Source organism: Amyelois transitella, chromosome 26, assembly GCF_032362555.1.
Source record: "Amyelois transitella isolate CPQ chromosome 26, ilAmyTran1.1, whole genome shotgun sequence".
NCBI lineage: Eukaryota > Metazoa > Arthropoda > Insecta > Lepidoptera > Pyralidae > Amyelois > Amyelois transitella.
Window position 1 is genome coordinate 5,824,411 of NC_083529.1, and position 12,902 is coordinate 5,837,312.

Here is a 12,902-nt window from a genome sequence, read left to right on the forward strand (position 1 = left end):
TTAACTACATTACTTTATGCTATCAGTACATCTCGTTTAGACAGACAAAATTATATTATTATTGAAAATACAAATATTTATTTTATATATATCCTTTTCGAAAGGCAGGTGGTACACAGAAATTTAAACTTATGGGTTAGTATTACAGCAGTATAAAAGCAATTTAATATTTCATGTAAGCTACCGCCTTAGAAAAGGTAATACCCCCCACAATATACTTAATGAATGGTACAAAATAATAAATAAATTGCACAACAAATGTCAATCCCCTCGATATTTTTTCATAATATTCCCACGGGAACACAAGAATTGCTGGAATGAATGGTTTAACGCGGGCGACGCTGCGGTTAACAGCTAGTTGTTATACATATATTACAAAACAAACGGTTCGTTAAAAATAATACAATAAAATTTCCCATTAATCCTTTTCAAGGCTGTAGAAATATCAGAAATAAAATGCATGTGAATAAAAGATTTATAAGCAATAAATATTAACTTACCTACCGCCTTACAGAGGTTTAGAAGGAACCAGCGTATCTACAATTATTTATTTAAACCATTCAGGTTCGCGTAATAAAAATAACATTTAAGTAAGCCTCTCCATTCCCTAACTACATCTAAAAAACACTCTTACAAACCGACATGCCTTTAAAATAGCTATATTTATTTAAAATATATATAATATTATTATTGTAAACATATAAATTATCTAGTTTACATAAAACAGTGAACGGGATGTCGAAACACGAGCAAATTTAAATGGCGGTTTAAAATAACAATATTATTAGAGAAACAACATTTATCGTTTTTTTTATAAAAGATATGTCATATCGATATACAGTGTTAAAAGTTCTCATCGATATTTTTATGTTTAGAAAGACTGTTCTAAGCGCAGTTACAAAGACAGACATTTACATCGCAAATCTTAGACGTCTATTTCAAAAATATAAATTCATGTCACACTAGTCATATGTTAATCAACTGATGTAAATGAGAACTATTGACGTGTATGCGAGAAACATTGAGAAATATGATCAATCTAATTAATGAATGGAGTGTTCGGTGTGTGATGGGTGTGTTTATACGAGAAATATCGACGTGTATGCAAACGCGACCTGTTTATACGAGAAATATTGATGTGTACGCGAGAAATATTGACGTGTACGCGAGAAATATCGACGTGTATGCAAACGCGACCTATCTTTATCAACACAATTGTATTGAGAATCCGGTGTGTGGTTTATCGTGCGAGCAAGATATATATTGTCGTGTAGTATACAAACACCATATAGATCTTATCAACACAATTGTAAGGAGTGTCAGTTGCGTAGCACCGAGAATCGTCATTTCAGATAACAATGAAACAATGTGGAATTCAAATCCACATTTTCCCCCATCTAGTATAAAGTAATGACATAATTTTTACGTAACGTGACGTCGAATTCGTCACTGTATCACGTCCTTATCGCGTGATTGCGGACGACACTTCGTCACGTGAATAAAACGTGGTTTTGTGACGAAACGTGCAATTTTCCTCTTTCGTATCTGACTTGGGAACTATTGGCGACAATTTTGAGGGATTACCAGCAACATTTCCTATCTTTATTGGCATTTGTCCTGGTTGATTTAACAAATTATTACAATAATATAGGTACCTATAACTTTGAAGGGGAAGGCCTAGACGAAAGTACCTTGATCAAAACAAAAGGAGGTTGTAATTAAAAATATCTTAAACCGACGATCTTACATAAAAAGATAGATGAATGTCGATGTAGCGTAAGAAGTATGCAAGGATCGTGGCATGTGGAATGTCTCTGTCTACCTCTCCGAGAAAGAGACATAATTATATGTATGTATGCTTGAAATTAATTATTGTCAACTTTCGCTCTTGGGTTTTAGTTTTTGCATTTAAAGGTTGTTTTTTTTATATAAAAACCTTTTAATGTCAAATCACCTAGGTTAGGAAGAGGGACCCCGGGCTCTGAAGCCACACAGCTAAACAATATAGAAAAATTTAAAAAAAAAACTTTCTCTTCGGTATTTGAAACGGAATTGCAAGCTTTTTTACTATTTTTTTAAACATAGAATGCATTTTAATTATCAATATTTTATTTACAAAAATCATTAATGGTTTTAATACTAGCAATTCTTAGTTAATTGTGTGTAATGTTTATATTTCTTATAATGGTTATTGTAAAAAAAAAACAATGTTAAATACAATTAGGACATACGGCAGTGGTAGCCATTTTTAAACATTTTTACAAAAAAAAGTAGTTTTGTTTATTTTAAAGGTCAAAACCTTCAACCACATAAAAATTCAATGTACAATTAAAAATTTATCAATTATTATGGTCTTGTGAATACCAGTCAAAATAATAATTCCAAATTATAGAAATATATAAGAGACTGATTTTTACAATAACTATTTGAAGTGATAAGTAAACAGTAATTATTTTATTATACAGACACCCCTTCCGATGTCATTAATAATATAAAATAACAGTTTCGTGATATAATAATTACAATTCAAACAAAAAAGATTAGGAAAACGAAATTATGGTATCCCGATCCTTATCTTACTGGTATTATCAAAAAGAGACAGCATTACAAAATGGCCGATGACAGATCGATCAAGACTGAAACATTGTGTTATTTTTTTTTAAAGATATTTATCGACAGGTCACTTTAAATTGTAATAAAGTTTAATTGTAACTTTGAATAACGAACCCTACAATCAACACCAAAAAAAAAATATTTTACATTTTTTTTTGTTTTTTTTTTTAACGTATTTTAGGCGCCGATCGGTCGTTGCAATGTTTGTTGCGTCGTAACGTAGCACCCCTCTTTATTTGTTCCATCAGGGAAGTGTGGCACACTCGCGGATCGGGCTGAAACGAATATTCAATTTAAAAATAGAATATAAAGATAGATGATAAATAAATTCTATTCTAAAATGAAGATTTTAGAATAGAATCACTTCAAATCTATCTGTGTCAACATATACTCGTAGATTTTAAGTGAAAACATTTAGTCTCGGTTGCGTGCTCATCAATTTTTACTATATTAATGGTTGACTGGTAGATAATGCTTCTAGCATTAAGTCCGCCAATTGTGCTATACATTTAAATTTTGTGCAATGAAGTTTAAATAAATAAGTATATCTACCTGAGCATGAGCATTGATCATGTCCCTAACATTATTCGCCCGGGTGCCCGAGGAATCCAACTGCCTCTTCTGCAGCTGTATCGTCGCGGACAGTTTGTCCAGGAACGCTGGTTGTACCACGGCGGGGAGGGAACCTGTTTATAAAATATTATGTTTGATTTGTAGCTAGCTATAGACACAAGACACGATGTGGAAAATGTCTATATATATATTTTGTTTTATATGAAAGGGACAAAAAAATATAAAAGATTTAAAAAAAAAAACACTTAAACCAATTACTAAATGAAAACTAAACTAATAATACTCGACCTAGACGATTAGTGGGTTGGTAAAATTAATTGCTACGAAATATGCGCAGTCGAATTAAAAACCTCCTTTTTGTAATCGATAAAAACACAGTATCGTACGTATATAAATATATCATTATATATTTTTTATTTAATTTTAATAACATAAATTCAATTAAAATTATGTTATAACAAATGTGTATTGAAATTTTCTGGGGCACCGTGTTCTTAGTTTGATAAAAAAATATTCAAGATTTTTGGGTTTGCGTTGATAAAGGAAGAAAGACTGAAAGGCCACGTTCCGCTGTATGGTTTATAATGGAATTCAGATAGTGGAAGGTCGATAGCCCGTCACCAAAAAAAGTCATCTTTGCTTTACCTACATAAATATCATATTTTAAGATTAAGAACTTCTTTTAATTACTTTTTTTTTTGTTGGCTTACCTTTATTCTTCGGCGGTGAATCGGCGGTAGTGATCGTGGATATCGCCCTGCGAGCGGTGCGCGGCGACAACTGCGGCGCTAGTTTCGCGCTCAAACTCGCGATCAGACCGCCCTCTGTTGGACGAGAAATAAAACAATCACTTACATACTCTTGTGTCATTACTTACATACCAATAAACATACATACATTCATATGGTCATGTCTATATGAATGTATGTATGTTATATGTATGTGTATATAAACATACATATATCCCTTGTGGGGTAGACAGAGCTAACAGTTTTGAAAAGAAAGACTGAATTGCCACGCTCAGCTATTTGGCTTAACGATAGAATTGAGATTCAAATAGTGACAGGTTGCTAGCCCATCGCCTAAAAAAAGAATCCCAAGTTTGTAAGCCTATCCCTTAGTCGCCTTTTACGACATCCATAGGAAAGAGATAGAGTGGTCGTATTCTTTTTTGTACTGGTGCCGGGAACCACACGGCACACTTGTAAACTTGCATCTTTTATCCAGTTTTAGTCCAGCAAGGTTGTGCAACTGTGTGTTGCTGAGAAATTTTTGCTCGTACTAAGTGCAATATTGCGGCTATACCTATATATCTATATATATATATATATATATATATATATATATAGATAGGTATTTATAGAGAATATAGGTATAGCCGCAATATTGCACTTAGTACGAGCAAAAATTTCTCAGCAACACACAGTTGCACAACCTTGCTGGACTAAAACTGGATAAAAGATGCAATATATGCATGCATATATATATATATATATATATATATATATATATATATATATATATATATATATATATATATATATATATATATATATATATATATATATATATATATATATATATATATATATATATATAGATATAGATATATATATATATATATATATATATGTATGAAAGGAAAAGTTACTGACTCGCTCATCACGAAATCTCTTAACTTTTGAGACAATAAAGTTGTAATTTGGCAGGAAATTAGGCTGTTGCTTTTGGAAATTACATTTTTAGGAAATGTTAGGAGTACCCGTCATCGTCTAAGATTCATGAGAAGCGTAACAAGTGTGGAGGAAGCGGGTGAGATCTGTAAGGATTGTAGCAAGTGGAAATCCACAGTCTCTGCCCACCCCAATGGGAAACAGGCATGATGGTATGTATGTATGTATGAACACAGCTATAATGCAGCTATTGTTTAACATTATTGAGCGATATAGTCGGCAACACAGCGGCTATAAAATTCCAGCAAGAAATTGTCTTAAAACTGGCCCGTTTAAAACTATATCTTTCCACTTGCCACGATCCCTGCATTCTTCTTTCGCTTTATCCACGTGCATAACTAAAAGGATGATTGAGAATTATGAATTATATTGATAATTGAAATGGAAGATGGAATGACATTTCTGATATGAATGAAACAGAACAAGACTGATGATAAAGATTGATGAAAGATACTGATGAACGAGATGATGGAGAATGACGAAACAAATTGACGATAGAATGATATAGATGTATTAATTAGATTTAAAATAAGACTGATGATTGATATACACATATATAAAATTCTTGCGGGTTACACAGAGCTAATAGTCTTAAAAATACTGATCGTACACGTTCAGCTTTTTAGCTTTATGATAGAATTGAGATTCAAATCGTGATAGGTTGTTAGCCCAGCGTCCAAAATAAGAACCCCAAATTTAAAAGCCGATCCCATAGTCGCCTTTACAAAGATTAAAAAGTAAAGATAAAAAAGATTGATAAAAGAGATTGACAAAAGAGATTGTTAAAAGAGTTTGATAAAAGAGATTGATGAAAGAGAAGAGAGAGAGATAAATTAGATTGATGTGTGCACTGACGGTCGTGGTGCCGGTCGGCGCTGTGCGCGCGCGCGGCGATGCTCCGGCGCAGCGCGCGCGGGCTCAGCGCCGCCCCCGCCGCGGGCTGCGCGTATATGGTGGTGCTCTGCCCGTATTTCTTCTCGTGTTGTTGTTTAAAGCCTGTTGTGAGGAAAAATAAAACAAAGGTAAAGTAAAAAAAAAAATTCTTTGACAATTTGAATTCGCCCACGATTTAGATTTATTAAAATATGTCGTATTTTCACAAATGGACGTCAGGTGAAAATGATGCAGTATATACGTTCTGCCGCTATACAGAGGGGTAGACAGAGCCAACAGCCTTGAAAAGTCTGATAGGCCACGTTCAGCTATATACATAGCTTTATAATGTAATTGAGACTGAAATAGTATCTAACAGATCGTTAGATCATCGCAACAAATAACTTTAATTTCAAACAAAAACCATTAATATTTAAAAGAAAACAGACATTACAAGTGCCGTGTGGTTCCCGGCACCAATACAAAAAAGAATAGGACCAATCCATCTCTTTCCCACGGATGTCGTAAAAGGCGACTAAGGGATAGGCTTATAAACTTGGGTTTCCTCTTTTAGGGGATGGGCTAGCAACCTGTCACTATTTGAATCTCAATGCTATCACTAAGCCAAACGGCTGAGCGTGGCCTATCAGTCTTTTCAAGACTGGTGGCTCTGTCTACCCCGCTAGGGATATAGACGTGATCATATGTATGTATGTATATATACCCGCATGGGGTGGAGCGTGCAAAACCAAAATCTTGAAGGTAGAACGTGCGCAAAGATCTGTACTAAAAGTTATGACTAGGAAACCTTATCGATATCCCACAAGTAACCTTTACCGAGACTGCAAGGTTATGACGGTTCGACAATTATTCATTTTACGCATCACTTTAAACAAACACAGATGTTTACACTTCGACTCCAATATACCCATTAGGAATGGAAGAAGAATATGTACAACTCCCACTCATAACACTGCTTTCTTTAGACGACACTCAATTTTCCTAGCCCCTTACTTATATAACAAAATTAACTCAAAATTTAATATTTATCCAAATTCCAATTATGTTTGTAAATCCATAATTGAATAATATTTCATTACCTTAGACTATTCTGAGACGGAATCGTTTATTATTGTTTTAAATTGAATTGTTTAACTAAGTAGTATCCTGACTCTTCAAGTTATGTACTAGTCCTAAGTAATACGTTAGGTAATTAGAATATAAATTTAATTTTATATATTGGTATGTTGTGGAAAATAAATCTTTTTTTTCATTTCATTTTCATGTAAAACAGACATAAACTTACCAGTCTGTCCGTAATGCGATTCACTTGGGACCCTGGGTCCGAAACTGCTGAACGAATTGTTCTCCCCGCAACTCGGAGTGGAGGGGCTTGAGCCGTGTGGAGAACCCGCTGAAATATAATTTGAAGATGATTTAATTAAAGAAAAAAAATTTTTTCAGCCCAATATAACATAAACAGAAGAAACAAGTGAACAAGACCGGTTTTGTGTGATTTTTGACAGAAATTCTGCATGAATAAAATTTATTTGTCAATTTGCATTAATTTCTAAATATACAATGCTGCAGTACAGTTAGTTACCGCTCCTGCTGCAATGACGCTTTGGAAGCGGCAGTAAACTTACTTTTAAGTAATTTATTCGACGTCAACCAATGTTGTGAAAGATATGACAATTATTAAGCGATGTTCGAAATATATATATCATACTAATAAATAAAAATTTTGAATTTGAATTAAGTAAAAATCGCAGCCGAAGAAGACCAATATCAAAAAATATTGAAGGTCTCTGTGGCGCAGCGGTAGTGCGCTTGTCTGTGTAACCGGAGGTCCCGGGTTTGAATCCCGGCCAGGGCATGATGAGAAACTAACTTTTTATCTTTCTTTCGTCTTGAATGTTTATCTCTATAAGTATTTATTATAATATGAAGTATCGTTGAGTAAATAGCTGAACGTGGCCTATCAGTCTTTTCGAGACTGTTGGCTCTGTCTACCCCACAAGGGATATAGACGTGACCATATGTATATATCGCTGAGTTCGTATCTCTCTCAGATTACTAAAATTTAAAAATAAGTTCGAGACTTCGTTTATGGAAAAAAGCGATACTTTATTAATTTTTATATAATTTATAAAAAATCAATTACAAAAAACTTATTAGGTTCATAATAAAATAAATTGCAAAAAAAAAATACAAACATCATAAGTCTTAAAAACGAATGATCACAACCAACCATCATAGCCTTAACGGGAATCGAACCAGGGACCTTAAGACTCAAATGACACTAACACTTCACCACATAACTTAATGCAGAATTCACGCCCAACACGAAACAGTAGCTACATACCTGAATTCCCATCCTTGTACAAATCCGAATTGGAACTATTAAGGCTGTTCTTTCTCACGTACACAGAATTCTCCACGTACGCCATTATCCTGTGCCCTGTCTGCCCGTAAATAGGGTTCAAATTCCCCGTATTATTCAAGCTGGTGTTTGAAGAGAAATTGATTTTCGCCTGCTGGAAAGTGCTCAATGTTTGCGTTGTGTTTTGCGACGGGTTAGCATTGGTCAGGTGCTGGAGGCTCCGACGGACCAAGCCGGGTGAAGCGGGCATGTGTTTCAATTCTGTTAGCTGCTTCACTGTTTCCGCTACTGAGCTTTGGTGGCCTGTAGTGAAGGTTAGGTTAGGTTAGTTTGTTTTTTATTATTATTTATTGATACAATACGTGCTTATTAATACAATACGTGTAACTCTGTAAATGTCTGAAAAATCTTGAGGGACAAGTTGTAAAACAGATAAGAAAACGACACACATACATATCACATGTCACTTCTATATACCTTGCGGAGTAGACAGAGCCAACTGTCTTCAAAAGACTAAAAGGCCACGCTCAGCTGTTTGACTTAGTGATAGAATTGAGATTCAAATAGTGACAAGTTGCTAGTGCATCGCGTGAAAGTAAGAATCTCAAGTAAGAGTATATAAGCTACCCCTTAGTTGCATTTTACAACATCCATGGGAAAATGGAGTGGCCCTATTATTTTTCTATTGGTGCCGGGAACCACAAAGCACATACATATTGTATAGATATTCTAAAAAATAACATAAAGCAATAGCCGAAATTCCTAATACTGAATTTTACCTATCAAAGATTGGTCCTTCGAGCCGGATGTGAGTTAGACTTATTGTGTGCTCAGGGTAAATTTTAAACCAAATACCATTAAATAAATTTGCCCTAATGTTAAGTGAATTTAGTAAGTTACATTTGTGTAAGTGCAAATTTTCTTTTCCCTATTTTTATAACACAAAATGTTATGTTGTCAAATCGTTCTACAGTCAAATGAATGAACATGTGTGCCAGATCTAGTGTAACTTCGGCTGTGTAGGTACTTTTTAGCGTGTGTGTGTGTGTGTGTGTGCGTGTTTATTTTTTGTGTGATTGTCCGTCGATTTGTCGTCGATTGCCGTGTGGTTCCCAGCACCATTACAAAAAAGAATAGGACCACTCCATCTCTTTCCCACGGATGTCGTAAAAGGCGAGGCTAAGGGATAGACTCATAAACTTGGGATTCCTATTTTAGGCGATGGGCTAGCATCCTGTCACTATTCGAATCTCAATTCTACCACTAAGCCAAACAGCTGAGCGTGGCCTATCAGTGTTTTCAAGACTGTTGGCTCTGTCTACCCCGCTAGGGATATAGACGTGATCATATGTATGTGTGTATGTATGCGTCGATTAGTGTGTGTTTACGCACCGGGCGGGTCGGTGTCCGGCTGAAGCAGGAAGGCGGGCGGCGGCGGCAGGTTGTCCGCGTCGGAACCGCACGGCTGAGGGCTTTGCGGATTGCACTGTAAAAACATTAGAAAGAACATTTACTAATTTCATTTTGCAACCAGTTTTTTTTTTTTTTTTTATAAACTTGAAATATCCTAAGGTCGGAGTAACAAAAATAAAATTAGCATTTTATTTTTTTTATAAACTAAGAAAACTACTGTAAGTAAAGAACAAAGTCCAATTCACTTAATAATGATAATCATGAATAATTCAGAATTATGGTCATATTCTCAAATTAAAGATATGTTAAAGAATTGATTAGATGACAATAAGTGAGCATAATCCAACGCTGTTAACTGGTCAGTCAGTTGTTTATCCGTTTATTTCTATACATCTCTGCTACTGGGGCTCAAGCTATAAAAGTCATCTTATTAATGGTTATATGCAGCTCACACACAAGTCAGCTATACTGACCATTCATAGACAACGGCCTACGTTTCGGCACGGCCGGTATTTTCTCAATCGTCGCAAAAGATAAGGGATAGGCTTGCACAATTGGGATTCTTTTTTTTTTAGGCGATAGGCTAGCAACCTGTCACTATTTGAATCTCAATCCTATCATAAAGCCAAATAGCTGAACGTGATCATTCAGTCTTTTCAAGACTGTTGGCTCTGTCTACCCCGCAAGGGATATAGACGTGACAATATGTATGTATGTGTATGTCGCAAAAGATGGTGACACTGTCGCCTCGTCCGGTTTGAAACTTACCTGAGAGTAAGGTTGTCGCTGGGACCGTGATATAGACGAAGACCTTCTCACAGGCGGCGGCGGTTTGCCCAGGGAGCTGGCCGACCCGCGACGCGACCAAACTGTGGCTGAAATTAAATTATAATAATTAAATGTCCGTAAATCGGAACGTAACGGAAAATTTCAAAGAACTTTGCTGGTCGAAATTAAAAGCGTCATGAAATTAAAAGGGCCAGGTTCAAATCCTACCTTGGCCAAGTATCAATAACTCTTTTCTGAATTATGCACATTAGTTTGAGTGTTAACCGATGCTCTTATTATGGATGTGTAACCATGATCCAATATGGTTTAGGTTCCCCTGTAAAGGTTGCACAAATGTACACACAACTTAAATTACCAAATCTAAGATGATGGTCACAGACGCACTCCGAGCTCCTCTCCAGAGAGATGATTATATGGACTAACGCCAAAAGGACAGTGAACTAGAGAGAAATCAATCGACTGAAATGCGAAACTTTATTTTTGCTAAATCTGTGATCAAGAACAATTTCATCAATTTCCCTTCCCTCCAATACATATGCATTGGAAGGAAATTGATTTTTGAGTTCAATAAGTTTTTAAAAGTTTAACCAGGTGGTGGCATTATCTATGACACTATGATTTATTGTTATGATATCCTGTGTTCTTCTTGCTGTGCAGTGCAGTTTTTGTACAAAAAAAAGTTTCCATATTTTAATAATCAGCATCTGTTCATTGATAAAACTAACCCTTCAACACAGACCTAAATATCTGTAAGTATAAGTATTTTATTGCAATACATCAATAGAAGAGATCTAATATGCAGTTAAAACTTAAAAATAATTAGATATAAATGTAACATTAAATGCATTATAAGTCGATAACGACAAAAGCTAAATATAATAAAAAAAAAAACCTCACACACAACTCAGCTATACTGACCATTCATAGACAACGGCCTGCGTTTCGGCACGGCCGGTTTTTTCCCGATAGTCGCGAAAGATGGGGACTCTGTCGCCTCGTCCAAGGACCTCACGGCCTCCTCTAAGCTCCCGAGGGATATTGAGAAGCTCTCCCGAGCGGCCGCCACGGAAGCGTCACTGTCCCGCCTCAGAGTCACAATCTCAGATTCGACTGCGCGGGTGGAGCGAACGAATTGCATGCGAAGCGGGGTTAAAAAAAAAACAACAACAACAATAATAAAATAAAAACATTAAAAAAAAAAAGTACAGTCGCCTGCAGAGAAACTTGACTCAATATAAATTCTACTAATCTACTAATATTTATAAATGCGAAAGGTTGTGATGGATGTTATGTTTGTTACTCTTTCACGCGAAATATACTGGACGAATTTTAATACAATTAAGTAAATAGGTAAGATATGGTGATATCCAGGTGTGGAATAAGAACTTTTTATCCTGAAATTCCCACGGGAGCAAAGCATAGGGACGCAGCTAGATATACAACAGGACAAATTACAAAGTATGCCCTAAATAAAAGCTAGCCCTACTTAAGATAGTAAACGACTCATGTCATTCGAACTCAACCCATGGTTGTGGTATGTATGAAAGGTGAATCAAGTTTGTTTTCAGGCGACTGTACATGAAGCGAGCCTTCCTTGCTCTGCGACTATACATACATATATACTAAGTGCTAACCTTCTGATCGTTATTTATAACAGATCAATTGACTTGACCAAAAAAGACACTCATATTTTTTTTTTATTAGTTTTTCTTTTGTGAAAAATATAAGTTTTTACGAAACGAATATTTTTTTTTCTTGATCAGAAAGTATGCACGTTTGCAATAAAAAAACATATTAAAAAAAGAAAAATAATAAACACAGCCATCTTAACTCTTATTTGCTCTTATTAATAAATGAAATCTGTTTTATCCGACTGCTGATTTTATATTAACATTAACAAGTTTTTTTCATTTTATTTCTAAACAAATTATAAATTTTTTATTCATTTTTATGGGACATTTAAACATCACTTAATAATTGTCATACCCTTTGGTTTCACAAAATTGGTTGACGTCATACTCGTATAAATTACTTAAAACTCAGTTTACTGCGACATTTCCTTCAATAACGTCAACTTCACAATAAATTATGCAAACTAAGAATGGAAATGTGGACGAGAGAATACATTGTTATGATATTGGTTTACAAGAAATTTATATATCACTCAGTCGGATATCTTCATGATAACTAGACGATTTGGATTGCCTTTACAACCATGCAAATAAAAAAACCTAAATACACACTCAAAAAAAAATGAACGTCCTATGTACAAACTTACACATGCATCTATAGTATAGTATAAAAGATAGCTAGCTGCACTTTAAATATCTACCCAAATAAATAAAGTGCTAAGGCTGCAGTGTAGTTTGTTCCCCCGCTTCTTTTACACATACGCTTTGAAAGCGGCAGTAGTTATACTTAGATTTAAGTGATGTGACGTCAATAAGTGAAACCCTGTATTAAATTTTGAAAATATATCTATTCTATTCAATACTATTCAGAAAATCCAAGATCCGATCCGAGCA

The 12,902-nt window shown here is 35.0% G+C and overlaps 1 protein-coding gene across 3 annotated transcripts in view; it reads right to left on the reverse strand.

Moving 5' to 3' along the window:
• Positions 1-2,311: 2,311 nt before the first annotated feature.
• Positions 2,312-12,902, reverse strand: part of LOC106132002 (protein MTSS 2) — a 120,228-nt gene continuing 109,637 nt past the window's right edge. For 2 of the 3 annotated variants that reach the window (XM_060951831.1, XM_060951829.1), the window contains 9 exons: positions 11,296-11,487; positions 10,357-10,463; positions 9,568-9,661; positions 8,158-8,478; positions 7,099-7,206; positions 5,775-5,915; positions 3,897-4,010; positions 3,166-3,299; positions 2,312-2,888 (listed from right to left, as the gene is read on the reverse strand). In XM_060951831.1, coding sequence (XP_060807814.1) covers positions 2,781-2,888; positions 3,166-3,299; positions 3,897-4,010; positions 5,775-5,915; positions 7,099-7,206; positions 8,158-8,478; positions 9,568-9,661; positions 10,357-10,463; positions 11,296-11,487 — 1,319 coding nt within the window. In that variant the 3' untranslated portion in view covers positions 2,312-2,780. The remainder of the gene's footprint in view (positions 2,889-3,165; positions 3,300-3,896; positions 4,011-5,774; positions 5,916-7,098; positions 7,207-8,157; positions 8,479-9,567; positions 9,662-10,356; positions 10,464-11,295; positions 11,488-12,902) is intronic. The other variant, XM_060951830.1, reaches the window with a different exon arrangement.